This window comes from Cygnus olor, chromosome 8 (genome assembly GCF_009769625.2).
Source record: "Cygnus olor isolate bCygOlo1 chromosome 8, bCygOlo1.pri.v2, whole genome shotgun sequence".
Lineage (NCBI taxonomy): Eukaryota > Metazoa > Chordata > Aves > Anseriformes > Anatidae > Cygnus > Cygnus olor.
This window is the reverse complement of record NC_049176.1, coordinates 22,233,668-22,251,238: the sequence shown is the minus strand read 5'-3', so window position 1 is coordinate 22,251,238 and position 17,571 is coordinate 22,233,668. Positions and strand designations below refer to the sequence as shown.

The following is a 17,571-nucleotide window of genomic DNA, read 5'->3' as shown; positions in this document are numbered from 1 at the left end:
GCTGGAGTGGCCAAAATGAGCGCTGCCTCTCCATCTCCATGCTCCTCTACCCGTGGTGTTGGTCCCGTGGTAGGGACAACTGCACGATGCCTCTCTGCTCCTGAGCTGCTGTGATTCGCAGACTGACCTCGGAACGTCGATGGATGTTGATTTCTACCACGCTTAGGGCACAGCAACAGGTGTGCTGAGCTCTGTGCTCAGGGGGAGTGGTAGGGGTGGGCAAGTTGGTAGCAAGTCGGACATCTAGGAGGGCTCTGTCCCTGGAATTACAGACGTGGGAGGAGGCTACAGGAGGGACCGGCGGGCTACGAGGTGTCTTCTGTGCGCTCCTCAGGCGGTGCTCCATGAAAGCTGCTGGGGAAGTCCCAGCCAAGGTCCTGAGAGGGAACACAGGAGGTGGCTCACGAGGTAGCAGATCGTCACCGTCCCATCCAGGGGCAGACAAGGCATACGTGTCCTATCCAGATATCCCTGCGTAGCAGCTTTCTGCCAGCACGGTTTTTGTGCAGCCGTTAAGCTCGGTGCATTAGAAATCACCTGCCAAAACCTTTATTAAGGCTGATCATGAATTGCTGGAAAGTGAAGAAATTCAGGCTTGTTTCCCATGGCAACTTTAACTCAGCGCTCTTGTGCGTAAGTATTACAGTGGAATATTAATCTGCAATTACCTGTCTTCATGCAGCTTAGGCTTGGGTGTAGTTTTAAATACATAGCTCTCAATTCAGCTTCTTACAGTGTTGTTTCTAGAGGAATGTCATTAAAGATGCATGTAACAGAGTCGCTTAAAGCCATTTCCTTTTTTTTACTAAAAATAAGTAAAAAATACGTATTTATCATCTCTTTGCCAATTAGGGCTTACTTTATACCCTGTGTTTAATGAAGCTACATGGCTGCGGTTACGCCATTCTTCTTATGTTGTAATGCTTTAAGTTCTTAAAGTGTCAGGAAATAGTTCATATAAAAGCTATTTTAGATGGCTTTTCTGTTCACATTAATTTTTGGAACAATCGTTTGAAAAAAAAACTTTTTGAGGCCTTGTAGCTGGTTCATCTGAGCTGTTACAAATTCTGCCAAGAGCACGTAAATACCCGTAACTTAATGTACTACAAGGGGCATCTGAAATCAAAGAAATGCAGTTCTTTTTTATTATATTTTCTATATGTCATGCACTTCATTGCAATTCCACTGGACTGTTGTGAAATATTTTGACCAGTATTGAGAATAATGTCTTTATTTTAGAAGATGTGGGGATCGGAGGGGAGCAGCCAGCGTTTCAGAATTGGTCCTGCGAGGTCGGTGGCACCAGCTGCGGAGCAGCCCACAAAAGCTGCCTTCTCTGGGGCAGTCGCTTTGCCTTGGAGACCTGCCTCGTTCTTGCAGTAAGTAGGGCCAAGCTTGCTGTGACCCACGTGGAGCTGACAGGACGGGTTATGGCTTCAGGCAGTAGAATTAGCTGTGTTTATTTAAAACCTGATGAGCTAGGTAACGTGAACAGCTACTGAACCCAAACCTGGAGAGCGCAGCCACGAGACCACCAGGCAAGACACCTGACGTATGCCAAAATACAAAGCAATTTCTTACTTGAAGATACAAACCCAGCGTTAGTATATCAACAAGCCTAAAATACCAGGCGCTCGGGGGGCCAATTGTCGCAGCCCTAACCTGACCCAACCTGCTCGGCGTTGGGCTGCCTCTTGACAGCCCGATGAGATGACTGCCTTGGAGCAATCAGTCACCTCGCCCTCGCCCTCGCAGCCTGCCGAGCCCCCCCAGCAGTCATGCATCACAGCGGGCAGCTCCCCACCTGCGCCGTTTGAGCGCTGTATCCTTAGCTGTGCAAACATTACACGTCGTTCGGGTGACAAGTTGCAGAGTTAAGCAGGCTTGTTGTTACAGCAGAAAGTAGTTGAGCTTCAGTCACCCTGAAAAGAAAAGATCCCTGCGCATTCCTGAACCAGCAAGTCGGCTGCGCTGTGGTTAAAGGTTGCTTCGCCTCGCCGTAAAGCAGCGGATGAGGGTAACGTGGGACGCTGGGGATGCTGGCACTGCGTGCCTTTCTGAAGGTAAGGAACGGTGCCACGGCTTCTTCCTCCATTGCACATCACCTCTCTGGAGGCTGCTTCTCAGGCTGCCTGTTCCTAAGGGACGGTCTCTGCTGCATTCAGCCGGTCTTCTCCTAGGTTTGAACAAAGCCTTTCCCACAAAGAGAAGGTACAGCTCAGCTCTTGTCGGTGAGGAGGGCACGGGACTTGCCCAAGTCTCACGCTTTCTTCCCCTGTGTTCCCTCCTCGTGTTGTCTTTCAGTCTGGGCACTTGCTGGCTGGCAGCGTAGCTCTCGGCTATGTCCTTTAGTTCTCAATGCCGGGCAGGAACGTGCTGTCACCAGCGGTTAGTTGTGATGTTTGTAAAACCCTGGCTGTTCATTTACATGCACTAACATGCCCTTTCTGCCTGGTCCAGATGTTTTAGCACTGCTGGGAACATCGATCGTTCGTGCTGCTCAATAGCAGGTGAAGAGGTTGGATCTGGAAGTGATTTGATGCTTCTGCAGTGGGGACTGTGCAGGCCAGCTGCTTGTGGCTCAAGGGAGTGGACTTAAGGGTATAGTGTAGTTGTTGTCTTGTAGTAGGGAATATTTGAAAATTTTTGTGTGCTGCCTTTAACCTGGTTCGAGTGTGAAGTCTCCCTCAAAACTGTTGGGCTTACATCGCTGTCTGCGTCAGTGGAGATTTTCTGGGTGGTGAAATAAGTGCCAGTAGTGCTTGAGGAGGTGAGTTGAAATGTTGGCGTGTCTACATTTCTCATCCCAGGTGTGGAACGAGGAGGGAGCTTCTCCTTTATTCTTATGGCTGCATGCTGCCGGGAAGATCAAAACAGCTTTGTGCTTTTTTGGGATTGAGATGATGCTGATGGTGAGAGGCAGGATCCAGGTTGTGAGCAGATGCCTACCAAAGGTTTTGTTTGGGATGGAAGGACAAGGGTTGTGAGCCCGCTCTCCAAATGTCAGGTATAATGGCAGATATGAAAGAAGTCCTCGTGTTCACGGTGAGAAGTTGAGGGGGAAAATGTCACGTGCGAGATGTGGATGCTCCTGTTTGTGCCCTGTAAGGAGGGATCTGAGCTGGAGAAGCGATTCGCTTAGGACTCCATACCTCAAAAAAAAAAGATTGAGACCATTTCAAGAGGATCTGAAAGAGAAATGTTCCGGCCTGCGTCTGCTGTGGATAGGAAGAGCAGTCATGAATTTAAACAACAGCGAGGGAAATTCAGATGAGGCATTAGGAAAAACTTTCCAATGATAAGACTAATGAAACACTAGGACAGAGCGCCTGGGGAGTGTGTGAGTCTCTCTTATTGGAGTCTGTAAAAACAGCCTAGACAAAGTCGGAAATGATTTAGGGGCAGGTGGTGATGCCTTCGGGCAGGTGCATGGACTAGACGTCTCTCTTAAAGCTCCAGCTCCCGGGGGCATGTGATTAGATGGGAGTTTCAGCTCCTATTAAAGAAAGAGAAATGGTCCCTCACCCTCACAGTTGTAAGGAAGCACCTGAAAACATGAGCCAGGTTTGATGTCAGTGCAGAACCCAAAGGACAACTCAAAACTAAGGAAATCCAGATTTTGGCATTAGGTTCAGTCCCTGAATGTTGGGGGTAGAAGGTGAGGTTAAGCTAAGAGCAGGGGGGAAGGAAGAGACCTTAGGTATTCCGCGATCAAGGAGCAGTTGCTGTCTTCATGTCATCTTTTCCTCGTGTTTCATGATCTTTCCATATTCCTGCCTGTCCCCTTGCGTTTGGATTTTGGTGCACATTTCCTGTCGCGCTTTTCCAAGATAGGACAGTGGTTTTCACATATTAAATTGTTGGGTGTGTGCAAACGTGTACTTTAAATAGGTAGTGATGGAAAGAAGCAATTTGGGGGGCAGCTGCTTCCCCAAAGACCTTTTACCGGTGTTAATCAGCACGCAGAGTGACTTCCCGTGGACAGAAGCGTCGTGAGGCTCCCCTGTGCGTGCAGGTGGGCTTCCTTTGGGGAGGGATAGCCCTGATTCAGCAGGAGTCCTGCTGCCCCTCCTCACGGAGGTGTTGCCTTTATGGTCCCAGTTTGGGTTAGTTTAATAAAAATTTAGAACCAGGGAAGAGACCTCTGAGGTCATCTTGGCTCCTGCCCCTGAGGGCCAGTGCGAGGCTGCTCACTTGGAAGCAGCTTTAGTTAAAATAATAATTAAGGCCCTGAATGGAAGCAGAGGAGGCAGACCTGTTAGGCTAGGCTGTCCTTACTATGTCCCTTTTCGATTTTAATTGCCTTGGAAAAAAAAGGAGAATCACAAGCCTTTAAAAGCTCTGATTCTTCCTGCTCTTCACCACCCCCCTGTCCCCTCCCGGATCTTGGAGGCATCAACTCTCATCTGTCAAAGTGTAAATCAGCAATTAAAACACAAACAGCGAAATGCCAAAGATGACCCGAAGCACAAAGCAGCTGACAAACAAGTCCGGACAAATCGGCGGATAATTTATAAGCATTGCCCTAAAATCTAATTATTTGGCAATTCGAATTTGCAGCCGGCCAGGGCTGTGCAATAAATTTAACCCGCCATAAATTATTTAGGAGCAGCCCGTGGTGTAAATCAAAAACACGAGTGTTTGTTTAAGAAATAAGCTCCTTGTGCATAAAACGACTTTTTTTCTTGAAAGACGGGACAAAAAAAAAACAAACTGAACAAAATGAGCTGGTGCTGAGCCTGTCCCCTATGTCAGACTCCCCTGCTTCTCCCCCCCCTACTTTTTTTGAAGGTGTAAAGCAGTCTTTTGGTAGGAAGTTTTATGCTTTTCCCTATCAGAAAAAATATCCCTTTCTCTCAAAGGCATCTGCTTGTTTTTATTGCATTTTGAACAGTCAGCTCTGATTTTTACGGGCATCTTTTATTCTCGTGTTTATTAAACTTCTTCAACTGGGGGTGGGAGTAAGGGATAAATTATTCCCTGGTAGTTTTCGGACTGAATAGGCCACACAGTCTTCCTCAAATATATAAACCAGTCTCCCAAAGTATGCCCTGTCCTCTTCTCACGTGGGCTTCTGGACTGAAAGGTTTTGAGAGCCGGGAAGTTCTGCAGGGCATTGTATTCCTTTAGCCTAGTAATGCCAGTGCTCACGGATCCAAAATGATGAGCAAAAAGATTCCGCTGTGGGAATTAGTGCAGTTTCAGCTGCTTGCTTTTCTGAACCGCAGAGGTCTGTGCTGGTACAGGAAAACATGCAGTAAGAGTGGTCGTCTGCTTGTTTGTTGCTTTTATTGTCAGGAAAATCGAGACAGCTGACTTCTCGCATCCCTGGTCGGGTGTTGCAGGGAGGGGAGTTGCATTTAGGATGGTTGTGCAGGGAAAGGCTGCGTTTATAGCAGTGATTTCACATGCCCTTATGAATTTTTCAAATCCCTTTTAAGGGGAAGCCCATAGCAGTTACGCAGTGCCCTGCAGGCTGCCTGCTGTGGGACAGCCGGGCTGCACGGAGGGCTTGCATCTGGTACCTCTTTTGGGGGGAATATTTAAAAAAAAAAAAAAAAGGGGGGGGCAAAAAACCAACCAAACAACTGGGCAAGCTGTCACATAGGTCTGCGTGAAGTGCCCTGAAATCCTACAGAGAAGATTGTTGTACAGAGAGCGGCCCTGGTAATGGATCTGGATAAGCCCAGGGCTCTGTGGGTTCCTATTGTTAAGGGGTTTGGGGGAGCAGCGCAGGGGAGGGACAGGGTGCTGCTGTCTCTTTCTTTAAGCGTGTTAATATTGATTTTAGAAGCGCTGTGTTCTAACAATATAAATGCAAATGCCTGTAATTGGGAGCCGCGTGCAGAATTTCTCAACACAAAACATGTTCAACTTTTCCCGGCGAGGGAAGGAAAAATAAAAAGCCGCTTATTTATTGCTGCTGCTTTGAATCCTGGATTTCCTTTCAAGTCGCTTTGCAGCGGTAAATAAAGCACCTAATTGCGGTGCTTACAAAACTCAAGCGGGGGCATTTGTTCTTCTGGGAGCTCGTGGCTATTTGCAGGCTCTGGACCTCCGCAGCATTGTGTGAGCACATCCATAACTTCTGGCTGTGCTGCGAGGAGAAGCTGGAGGGGGGCAAGACCTCAAGGCCCCCAGCGCTGCTGGCAGCAGGCGACGTGGCAACACGTGTAGCCAGAGCGGACGTGGAAATGCGTGGAGATCTCAGGGCAGCACGTAAGAACGATCAGGCTGGTGAAGGAAAGGAGACGTCAGCGAGCTTCTGTTAATTCCCCTGTTCTCCTCTACCTTTCCCCACCTGGACGAAAGCAAAGTGGTGGCGTGGATGGAGCCGAGTGATTTAAGCTCGCCAGGCTGTCGTGAAACGTGAGCGAGCGCCCGGCCGCCTCTCGGAGTGGCGGGCTGTTGGGGGTGTGTGTGTGTGTCTGAGTGCTCACCATTTCGTAATAATTACTAATGAAATTCTAGATCCGTAATAACATTTTGGATATCTAAAACAAACCATATGCTTGTTAAAAAAAAAAAAAAAAAAGTGGAAACAGATCAACTTTGAGCCATAAATTCATGGTAATAGAGGCCTCTTTTTTTTCCCCTTTCTGTTTATGTTTGATAGATATTTTTGTTTCTGCAGGAATGTCAACTCTTAATTTCATGATGTATCGTGGGCTTAAGAAAATTGAATTTAATAAAGGCAAAAGATGAATGGCACCTTTAAAGGTCCCAACACTTGTCTTTATTAGCAGGACAAACTGCAGGGTCTCCAAACACTGCTTCTCTCCAAATGAAAGTTTAAATGAAAAGTACAGCAGTGTCACAGGTTAAATTTCATTGCAGGACTGGCTAACGTCGTTAGTGAGGAGTGGGGCTGATTTCATGGGGCTGGTATCTGTTGCCTTAGATACCAGTGGAGCAAACATTGCCAGAGACTGGAAAAATCTCCGCCAGAGGAAGCGTGCAGATAAACAGCCTTTTGGGAAAGGTCCTTTACCGCTCGCTTAAAAAACTGACCAAATAAGCCCAAAAGAGCTGCCGCTCCTTCTCCCGAGACGTTCGAATTGCTCCGCAGGTCCCACCCCGGCTGCCTGGCCGCACGCTTCCCCCAGCCCTGCAGTAACGCTGGATATTGTTAAATTTTCCACATTTTTTTTTAGTAGAGCTTTTTATTTATTTATTTCCTCCCTCTGTTTTAATCCGACCCTCCTGGAAGTGCTTTTCCCCTTTGGTTCTCGGAGGCGGGCGACGCCTTTGTGCATCAGATCAGCGGCGGGGCTGTCTTTCAGCCTCGCTTCGCATCCAGCCGCTTGATGGCCCCTGAGGACATTGCTGGTCCCGTGGGACCGAGCTGTGCATTGCAACGCAGCCCTGCTGTGACATGCAGCCTGCGCCTGCCCTTCTCTGGGGGCAGAGCCCTCTCCTCGCCCCGCCGCGGGCTCGCCCGGTCACCCCGTGCACGGGGTGCAGACCTCCAGGGCAGCTTCCCCGGCCCCTTTTGGGACCGGGTGCGGTATTTGGTGGGCAGGGTGGTGCTGTGCTGGGTTAAAGCTGGCTCTGTTACGCTGTCCTGTCCGTTGGATCTGAACTTCACAGTCCATTTGCCTTCTGAACAGATATTTGCTGTGGTCGGTGTCCGTCCGTGATGGTTGTTCCGAAGGGAGCGCCCCACGCGGCTGTGTCCTCGGTCAGAGTCAGGTTCTCCTGTCTCCACGGCCGATCCTGCGTGGCTGTAGCTGGCGACTTTGGCTGCACCACAGCAGGCGACCTGGGCGATGCGCAGGCATTTTACCTCTGCGTCCTCCTCCCTGCCCCTTCCCAGCAGTGGGAAACTTGGTCACTCCCGGTGGCTGTCAGAGGGAAAGGGTGCTCCCAGACCTCTTCTCTTCGTGTACGCGAGTGCTGCATACAGCATAGCTGGCCCTGGGGAAACCGTTTGACTTCTCAGTGTCTCCACCTGGGCATTTCAGCACTGCTAACGTTTTATTTTCTCTATTTTTCCAGCTTCCCATCGCGGCAGGCACGTGCCCCTTGCAGCACACCCTAGTCAGGACCAGGTACACTGCACCCATGGGCTCTCCCCACCAGGGATGCCGGGTGTTTCCCCCGGCTATCTGAATTATTTGTTATTTCCATCTCCCCACCCATCCTCTCGGCCTCGCTCTGCCTGCTGGGGTGGTGATGTCAGCAGCTCCTATATGTGACCTCACGATAATTTCCGCCTGTGGGTCACGGGGGTTGCAGCCAGGGTCCAAAAACTGTGTCAGCTCCTCTGCAGCGACTGCGTTTTCTACATGCTAATTTTACTCGCAGGAGTTAGGGTTTTTTTCCTTTTTTTTTTTTTTATTTCTTATTTGTCTCTTCCAGATGTTTTCAGGCAGTTTTTTTTGTTGTTAAACTAATTCCATTCATGTTTTAAAAATTTATGAAAGCGCTAATAAAAATGTCAAAGTGGTAAAAATGTTAGCTTTTGCTCTGCTTTGATTAAATTTTGCAAACTGTTTTTGAATATTAAAAAGCAATATTTTTTTTTATTCTCTCTCCCTCTCCCTGTTTCTCTCCAGAAGTGATTTGAGAGGCTTGTTGCATGGATATCACTCAGCGGGCTCATTTGCACTCCAGAACCTTGGTGCCATGCATCTCTATTAAATAACATAGACAAATTATTCTTTAAAGACACCAAACAAATTGTCGCTTCTCCTCTTACATTAAACTGGAAGGAGGAGAGGGAGCGAGGAAGGAGGGGCGCGAACACAAAGGATTTTATCGCTTTTATTCAGCGGTCGGCTTTTTTAATTCCAAGCGTATTTTTTAATAATTGTGAAATCCATCGTAACCGAATTTGTTTAAACTTTTTATTAACAGGTCCGTGTAAATTTTTGATTGCTGATTATTCAAATGACCGAACATTCTTCCGATGAAGAACGTTTTTATTTCCCTATCAGCATAAATTGGCTGCACAGAGGAGAATGAAGCAGGGCTCGCTGCTGTCCTGTATTCCGTAGGGGTGCTTCGGGGGGGGCTCCCAGTTCCTCTCCTCCCCCTGTGGCCGTGCTCTGTGCGCCTCCGTTTTCAGCCTCTCCTGGGAAGGAGGTGCTTCGTGCAGGAGCCTGCAAGTGTGAAGGAGCTCCTGTTGTCCTGGTGCCTTCCAAAAGCAGCGTGAGGTGGAGAGGGTGGCACTAGGCATCAGGCAGCCCCTGGGATGTCCTTGCGGAACAGACGTGACCCCATTGCAAACGCAACTCCGTGTTCCCAGGGCACCACGTGCGAGTGGTGCTGGTCCATCTTCCTCTTGAAAGGCTCAGCAGCATCCTGGGCAGCATCCACACCGTGCTCCTTCGTGCTGGCAGCACGAGCTGTGCTCTGGGCTCCTGCAGCACTTCCCACTCGCAGCACGGAGCTTCCTCTTGGGTTTTGTGTGGGGTTGTCAGGCCCCTCTTCTTACGGCCATCCAGTATGGATCGTTTCCAGCTTCCTTTTTTGTTTGGTTTAAATGAACAGCGGCTTTTCTTTGTGTCCTATGCAGGAGATCATCGAATTCCCTATCCTGAAGCTGAACGGCAGGACGATGGAGATCGAATCCACCTTTCACATGTATGTTCAGCCTGTGGTGCATCCCCAGCTTACGCCCTTCTGCACAGAGGTAAAGTGCAAAGGTTCCCTGGTGCTCCGAGAGTCTCCCTGGGGAGCAGGTTTCCATTGCACCGGGGTCGGGGCCGCCTCTTCACAGTGCAGCTGCAAGGCAGGGTGGCGTGCCAGCCTCATGTTAAGGACGAGGGGAATCATTTTATGTCATTGTAGTAGCATGCAAAGGCCTCCGTTTGGGTTCATAATAAGTATTTCTGGTTATGATCTGCTAGCGAATATCAGTTCTATTTATGACTAACAAAGATATCGCTGGGTGACCGCAAAATGAAAGCACTGCTGCACGTTAGCTGATGCACAAAATGCTGCAGCCTCTCTGTAAGCTTTGTGACTGTGCCGTGTGCTCGTTGGTGGGGAGGGTCAAAGAGAGCGTGGGCCAGGGGGAGGACATGTCGTATTGCTCCGTGGTTCGGAGGCTGTGACTCTCCAGTGCGGTTTGATGAGCCCCTCAGGGTGGTAAGATAACCAACATCAATATTTTTAAGATTGATGTTGTGCTTGCGGGGTACTCAAAAGGCTTGCTGGAGAAGTGGCATCTTGTTCCTTGGTTCCTCATGGCCGAGGACAGCTGCTCTGGAGCTGCAGCCACCTTTCCCGAGACAGGGATGAGAGGATGAGGGCAACATGCAAGGAACTGGGTAAAATGGTTCAAAGGAAAGGGGGGTTGATTTATTTTTATTCATTCATTCATCCAACACAAAAAGTTAACTGTTTCTGCAAGTGAGCACTTCCTCCCTGCTGTAGCCATCAGCACAGAGTTTGTAAGTTCTGTTTGCTTTGTTTTTTTTTCCTGTTACTTCACTGTTCCGATGTTGGCCGGCTCAGTTACTAAAGCACTGACTGTGGGATCAGGGTATCCAAGTCTTTTGTTCAGGCCTGGTCTCATCCAGGCTCATTGACACCACGGTGCGTTTGCTACAGCCTCCGCCTCTGCAGGTTTTGGCCTTTGACATGCTTGTCCTCCACGCACTAGTTTGAAGAAAAATGGCTCCCGTGTGTTAAGTGAAACGTCTTCCAGGACCAGCTAGCCCCTTCTGTATTTGCACATTTGTAAAAATAAATAAACAGTACATATATATATATGTACACACTTTTCTTTTTTTTTCCCTTCTCCTGTAACTAAAACCCAGGCAAAGGTATTTTGTTTAAACTAAAAGGAAGAAAAAAAAAAAAAAAAGACTAAGCCCAGAAAACATTACTCTCAGGAGAGGGGCTTTCAGAAAGCCCTCCGTTTTCACACATTTATAGCTATAATGGAAACGTTTTTGCAACCGTAGTACTGGAAGGCTGGACAACTACTTGGGCTGTCCCTATCCGCATGAGACTCTCTGGCTGTATGCTTGCACAAACGTGTGCTGTGATAAATCTCCCAGTTGCACCTGATCTCTGCTAAGAGCACTGTTACCTTCTAGAGAAAGGCCCCAAACGTAAGTTTTGTGTGTCATCTGATTTCCAGAGAAGTCATCTCACTAATTAACTCGCGCTGAAATGCCGTTTCAGCCGTGTCCTTCCCCCTGCTGTTTATTTATCCCTCTGTCACTTGCAGCTGCTTTTTGCAGAGGCTGTAGTGCCGGGGGGACCCGGGGGTGCTGCGGTGTGGCCAGGCAGCCCCCCAGCACGGCTGGCTCTGCCCTGCATCCAGCTCCCCAGCAGCCACTGCCTGCACGGCTCCAGCGCTTGCCTTCAGCTTTCAGCTGCTTTCTGTTTTCTGAAAAATACCCATTTTGCTAAATGCCAGTAAAGGGCTTTGTCTAGGCACCTCTACTTACAAAGGGTGAGATTTATTGGCCTCTTTGTCTACAAAGAAAGACCGGGCCTGATTATCAGATTGTACACCAGAGACAAGTGCTTAGGTAATCAGCAAACTGTCTTGGAGTAGAAATACGATGGTTTCCCAGATAAACTCTGTAGCAAAGGCAGCGGTGTTGACATTGCACGAGAGCCTGGCTGCTGTGCTGCTGTTTTCCCCTCTCTGCTCGTTGCTTTGGCAGGAAGCAGTCGGGCTGTTTGGGACAGACTGCGGGTGGAAGGGTTACCCGGCTCGCTTGGTGTTACACCCGCAGCCTGGAGCCTTTCTCACCTTCCTCTTCTTGAAGACAGCACTGCATGGGAAGGGTGTCTGCAAGGTGGAGAGCTCACGGTCACCCTCGGGGCATCTCTTTGCTTAGGTTTTGGTGTGTCTGTGCTGTACCCTGGCTGCAGGAGGTCCCTCTGACCTCCCACGCCAGTGGCCAGGAGCACACCTTCCGTGCTGGTTCGTTCTGTAGCCCTGGTCTGCTCCCTTCTGTCTTCACCTGGCCCTGTAAAACACGACTCCATAAGGTTTGGTTACGGTGAGAGGTGTGCCAAACATTTCGGCAGAGAAGGTGGAAAGCACTCGCAGGTGGTCAGAAGCTGCTGCTAGGTACAAAAAGCTCCTTGCGCCCTTTGGGAAGATGCAGGTGGTTTGTCCGATGCCCAAGAAAGCTTGTGCCAGGAGCTTAAGTGAGAGGTTCCTTCTACGCACAAGGTGCTTGTACAGGCTTTTTCATGGTACTTTGCTCTCTTTCTATGATTAATTTTTATTGATTTTTTTGCTGAAGGAACAGACAATAAAAGTACAGCAAGATAAATGCCTTATAGCTTGTTTATGTTCCCAAGCACCATGTGCTTCTTGGGATCGCCAGTGAAACTTTGCAATTGTGCAATTTTATGTTTTTATATTTTATCAAAACTGCAAGATCAAACAGCGCCGCAGAAACCCAAGGCACTGGGGTGGGTGTGCGAGGTGACTTACACAGCTGAGAACAGAAAGGATCGGAAAGCGTGAGAGGCGAGAAATCTGCTCCCTTTTGGGCACCGGTTCGAACCGAAATGCGCCCACGGAGCGGGTGTAGCCCTATGTAGCGGTTCCTGCAGCGTGAATCCCGTGTGCGTGGGGACGTCCTCCTGTGCGGGTGAGCTGGTGCCTCGCTTGGCCTGGCAGCCGAGGAGGGAAGGAGCCTTGTGAGATCAAGCAGCGACTCTTTGGTGGGTCTCGGAGCCCCTGCGGCCACCTGCCCATCCCTCCGTTCTCCTGAGAAGCTTGGGTTAGGGCATCCCGCCGCATCCGCCCTGCCATCGGGGCTGTGGCGCTGAGCAATGCGGTCCTGAAGGTACCAGGAGCAGCAGAAGCCGCTTACGTTGGCGCAGGCTGTGACACCAGGAGGTGCCCGTCATCTCCCCAGATGCTCGTCTGTCATCTGCTCCCGGGGCTTTGGTCTGAGCTGCCCTGAGAGCCAGAGGCAGCGCCTTGCGGTGGGTGAGCTGCCCACCTCTGCTGGGCAAATGCCCGGAGAGGACAGCGAGGGGAGGAAGAAACAAGCCAGTGAGCTTTAAAAAAATGCTCTGAAGAGCCACGCGTTAATCTCCTAAATCTATTTGCCTCCTAGAATACGGGAAGTCTGTAGGCAGCAGCTGTTACCCAATTAAAATACAGATTAATATAAAAACAGTTTCTGGAATATAAGAGCGTGTGTGTGTCTCTCCACTTCCTTAAAATTCCACCTCATAATGGCTTGATGAACTTGAGAAACCCACCTAGAGGAACTCTACATCCTTAAAATTAAAATCCTTTCCCTAAAAGGTATATATTACCATTCCATGGAAGTCACAATGAGAAAATAATCTTTCCACTTACAGTTTATTCAGTGAGTCAGGTATTTGGTATTCATTAAATGTAATTACAGTTTAATTGGAGTTTAATCTCTTCTTTTTTTTTTTTTTTCCTTCTGAGTTCAGCGCTGTAAGCCGAGGCGCCAACGAAACAGAGAGGTGGAAGCAGCTGAGCTGCTTTCAGCTGCCGTGCTTTTAATGAAGCTTAGCCCTACGGTTTGGGACAGGGTTTGTGGTGTGCCCATCGGCTGAGCTCTGCCCCGCAGGGAGGGTGCCCGCAGGATGCTCTCGGGTGGATGCTGCGGCTCCCGGGGCTGCGGCACCGCGTGCAGGTGGCAGGGTGTGCGGCCAGGCTGCGGCTGAGCTCCGCGCTATGAAAACGTGCGAGGTGTGTGTAGCTTGAGGAAGGTGCCAGATGAAGCGAAATACCGTAGTGTGCGCTCGTTTTGATAATGATTTTTTTAATTACTTGGGTGCATTGATGGCAAGCTACTGACCTCCGATATTCAATATGTTAAAAGACAGTTTTGTCACTTGGAAGGCAGACAGAAAAATTATCTGTTTTCTGTGTGCCTCGAGCTAGCCTGGGCAGACGTGGGCAAAGACCCATGAGACGGCATCTTTTTGTGCGTGTGCCCTACCTTTAGACAGCCAGGCTGTCCAGGTACGATTTTTTGCTGCCCAGCACAGGGGAGGATGAATGGATCCGCTGTGGTCCTGGCTTACCAGCAGTGGTCTATGCAGTTTATCTAACACCACAATTTTGGTGTCGCTCTGGTAGCAGGGCCATGCCCAGAGCCCCCAGTAGTTGCCCTGCCTGGGTAATTCGGGACAACTTCAAAACTGGAGATCTGGAAGGGGCGGCATTTGGGGCATCGTGTCGGTACGTGCAGCCGCACCACGGCTCCCTGCTCGTGTCCTGCCCTGTGGGAGCTGGCTGCTTGGTGGTGTGGGCAGGAGCCCTCCTGCTCTCCTGCTTTCGGGATGGAGCTCTGCCCTTGCCCGCGGCTCTGCTGCGCTGGCCCCTCAGCAATATGCCCACTTGGGTCACGGGAGCGTGTTTTGGTCGCAGGGAGATGGACAGGAGAGGAGACCTTTCTAACGATCTTTTGAGTGCCGCTCTGACGCCTGCTTTCTGTTTGTCTCTCGTTTCAGCTGACTGGGATTATTCAAGGCATGGTGGATGGGCAGCCCAGCCTCCAGCAAGTGCTTGAGGTAAGCAGAGTAACCTTTATTTCCTCACCTCTGACCTCTGCTCCTGTCGCCCTCCCTTCAGCTCGCTCCCTGCACCCCCTCCCCTTGCTGAGAATCGAACCGCGTAATTTGACTATGATTACAGCTTCATTAGAATAACATTTGCTGTCACGTCAGTGACACGCTGCTGAGAGTATTGAACCATTGATCTGTCATCTCCAGCTGTTCACGTCAAGGGTACTGACAAGATATCCAAACTCCTGCCAGTAGATAGGAGAAGAGGCGATTCTCGCTTGAGCCAGTTTTAAAGCACCAAGACGTTGCTCGAGATCACTGCTCTGGGAGCTCTGCCTTCTTTTTTCCTTTCCCTCCCTCAGCACCTTATTAAATTATTTTTTTCTACCTGTTTAAATGCTCGATAATACACGTAGTATAGAAGGAAAATGCCTCTAAAATCTAATCTGGAGGATGTGCGAATGCAGATGTAGCCCTAATAATGCCATCTGTGTAATGGTGAATTCCTACAGCATTTAGGGCTTAATTAGCTTGGGAGTATTTCTCCATCAATAGCTTTTGTTGGTAGTCAAATAGGGAAGGAAACCTCCTCAAGCAGAGCCCGCTCGGGCTGCAGGTTGCCGTTCGATGCATTTTCTCTGTCAGGATTTCCACCGCTGTGTTACCTAATTGTTCCTAATCAGAATAATTGCAGCGATTGCTTATGTGCGGAAATCAAATCAAAGGCTCTAAAATCCTCCATGGAGACAGCGCTTCGCGGGCACTCGCATCAGGATGTTCAGGCAGGTTGCAGCGGGAGCTTGGCCACGAGATCCCGACGGCCCGAGGGAGGCGCAGGTCCTGGGGGCAGGAGGCTGGGTTCTGCTTTTGGGGCAGCTCTCCCTGTCCTGCAGACAGCGTGTGACAGCGGCACGTGGCCCTAAGCACACGTGGCCGTGCCCGCTACCAGCCCCAAGAGGGATAACCTTTGCCTCGATGGGCAAATGTATGCTGTCACTGGGGTATTGCAGGAAATGGTCTGCTCTGATCCCACGGGAGTGTCACGGAGCGTGGAAGCATCTCTGTAGGGTTTGTATTTGGACTGGGAAGGTGTTAGCACAGCTGCACGTTTCTAAGTTAAAATCCGATTCGGGTCAGACAGTTTCTGGGGCGTGCTTGTTTGTTCAGGAGCTGAAGGTGTCGAGTGATGGGAAGAGGAGAGATATCTCCCGCTGAAGCACTGGAAATGCTGCTCGTGAGGCTGCAGAGTAGCAGCCAATTGCCTGTCACCTGCTTCCAGAGGATTTGGGGCAGCTGATGGCAAGGATTTGCTAGCTTAGCTGGAATAAGGGTCTTCTCGGATGGGGGTGAGAGGGGCTAGCCCTGAGGTAGTTCTGCCTGGTTACTCCCCAAGGTGGGTGTGCGTCCTCCAGGTTCATGTGGCCCATTTCTGAAGCGGATCCAGAACGTCTGTCCCCATGGGAAGTTTATCAGGAGTATTGGGCTCACTTTAAACCCATGCTGAACTCAGAGCTGTAAGGAGGAAGGAGAGGACGAGCCTGGAGAGGAGGGGGGCACGTGGCTCTGCCTGTTACTGCTGCATGGTGCTTGGGTGTGCCCAGCCTTTTTGTCTCCCCCTCTCCCTTTGAAATGTATGAGTTGGAGCATGTCAGAAATGCTGTGGGTGAGGGGCACCATCCCAGGATGCTTGTGTTTCCATGGATATCAAAGCAGGTAGTCGGAATCTCTTTCTCAGTTCTGTTTTGCTGCCCGATTCCCTTCAGTTCCCAGCCTGATGCCTGGAGAGCCACTTGCTTTGGCTTCTTCCCTCCCCCAGGCCGCACTGGAGAGCTTCAAGAAATAAGTGTGCTCCTCTTGGCTGGAGAGGACACAGGTTATGCTTAGTACAAGCCCGTTTGGTCCAGGGAGAGCTGAAGTAGAGGTATGGCAAGTAACAGCAGGGCTGTATCATCCCGTTAATGCTGCACAACTTCCACCACTCTGCGAGCAGCACAGCTGCGATGTCTGATAAGATCATCTCCGCTCTGGTTGCCTGATGTCTCCTATCAGAAATCTTCAAAGGTCCAAACGTGCTGTTGTTCAGATGGCAAGCAAAGAGAAGAGAGAGAGAGGGAGAGTGGTGGATAAGATCACAATTTTCTTCTCTCTTGATTGCAAGCAGCTTATCTGAGTTTAACTGTTGTGGCTCGGCCTGTCTCTGCAAAACTCATCCCCTTTTCTTGCCTTCCTTTCAGAGGGTTGACGAGTGGATGGCGAAGGAAGGCCTCTTAGATCCCAGCGTCAAGTCGATTTTTGTGACCTGTGGAGACTGGGATTTGAAAGTGATGTGAGTATGGAAGGGGAGGGAGATTTTTCTGGGCTTTACTGCTCCATGCTTGCCTGTAGTGTGGATGTCTTTGTTCTTACAAGCCTCCGACTGTCCCTAGTCTTTGTTTTTCAGGGAAATCGTTGTTTGCCGTGCATAATTGGGAGTGGAGGGTTGTTTAAGAAGACAGGTAGGTGCTAGGCATAGTGCCAGATCACTGCCTAGGATAATCCCTATAGCAAATGAATCCTTTTATAACCCCAAGAAAGGTTTAAACCGGGGCTTTGTAATGTTTTCTGGTTTTATCCAATATATTTTCCAAAGGGATGGGTATCTGAGCGCATGAATGAACACCATTACTGTACGCCCAAATCAAGCAATGGTCCTTACCTGACTTTGACATGCAAGGCCTTCTCTCTGTCATCTTGGCACGTTAACTGGATGTGAATCAGAGCAGCCTTTGGAAAGAGTATGAGCCCAGTCTGGCACGCTTCATCAATGTTCTTATCGTTAAGGTCATGTCCATCGGCTGGGTGACTGGGATCGAGAGAGTACCAGGTGGGGACTGGGATCTACGAGTGTTGGTGTATGCGCATGTTCCGTTACGAAAACAGCTAGATCAGCATCCCGAAAATGTGATTTAAAAAAAAAAAAAGTGGAGTTGTGTTCAAGAATTAAATTAATCTGATCTGTAAGATATTTGCAGATCAGTGTCATTGTGCTGAATCCACTTGGGTTGCTATAATCTCGCTTCAGCTTTTCATTTCCTCACCGTGCTGGGTAAA

General features: G+C 49.6%; 1 protein-coding gene across 7 annotated transcripts in view; it reads left to right on the top strand.

The window, feature by feature from the left end:
* ERI3 (ERI1 exoribonuclease family member 3) overlaps positions 1-17,571 on the top strand; it is a 118,444-nt gene that overhangs the window by 13,703 nt on the left and 87,170 nt on the right. For all 7 annotated transcript variants that reach the window (XM_040566408.1, XM_040566404.1, XM_040566405.1 and 4 more), the window contains 3 exons: positions 9,521-9,637; positions 14,428-14,487; positions 16,716-16,807. In XM_040566408.1, the coding sequence (XP_040422342.1) occupies positions 9,521-9,637; positions 14,428-14,487; positions 16,716-16,807 (269 nt within the window). The remainder of the gene's footprint in view (positions 1-9,520; positions 9,638-14,427; positions 14,488-16,715; positions 16,808-17,571) is intronic.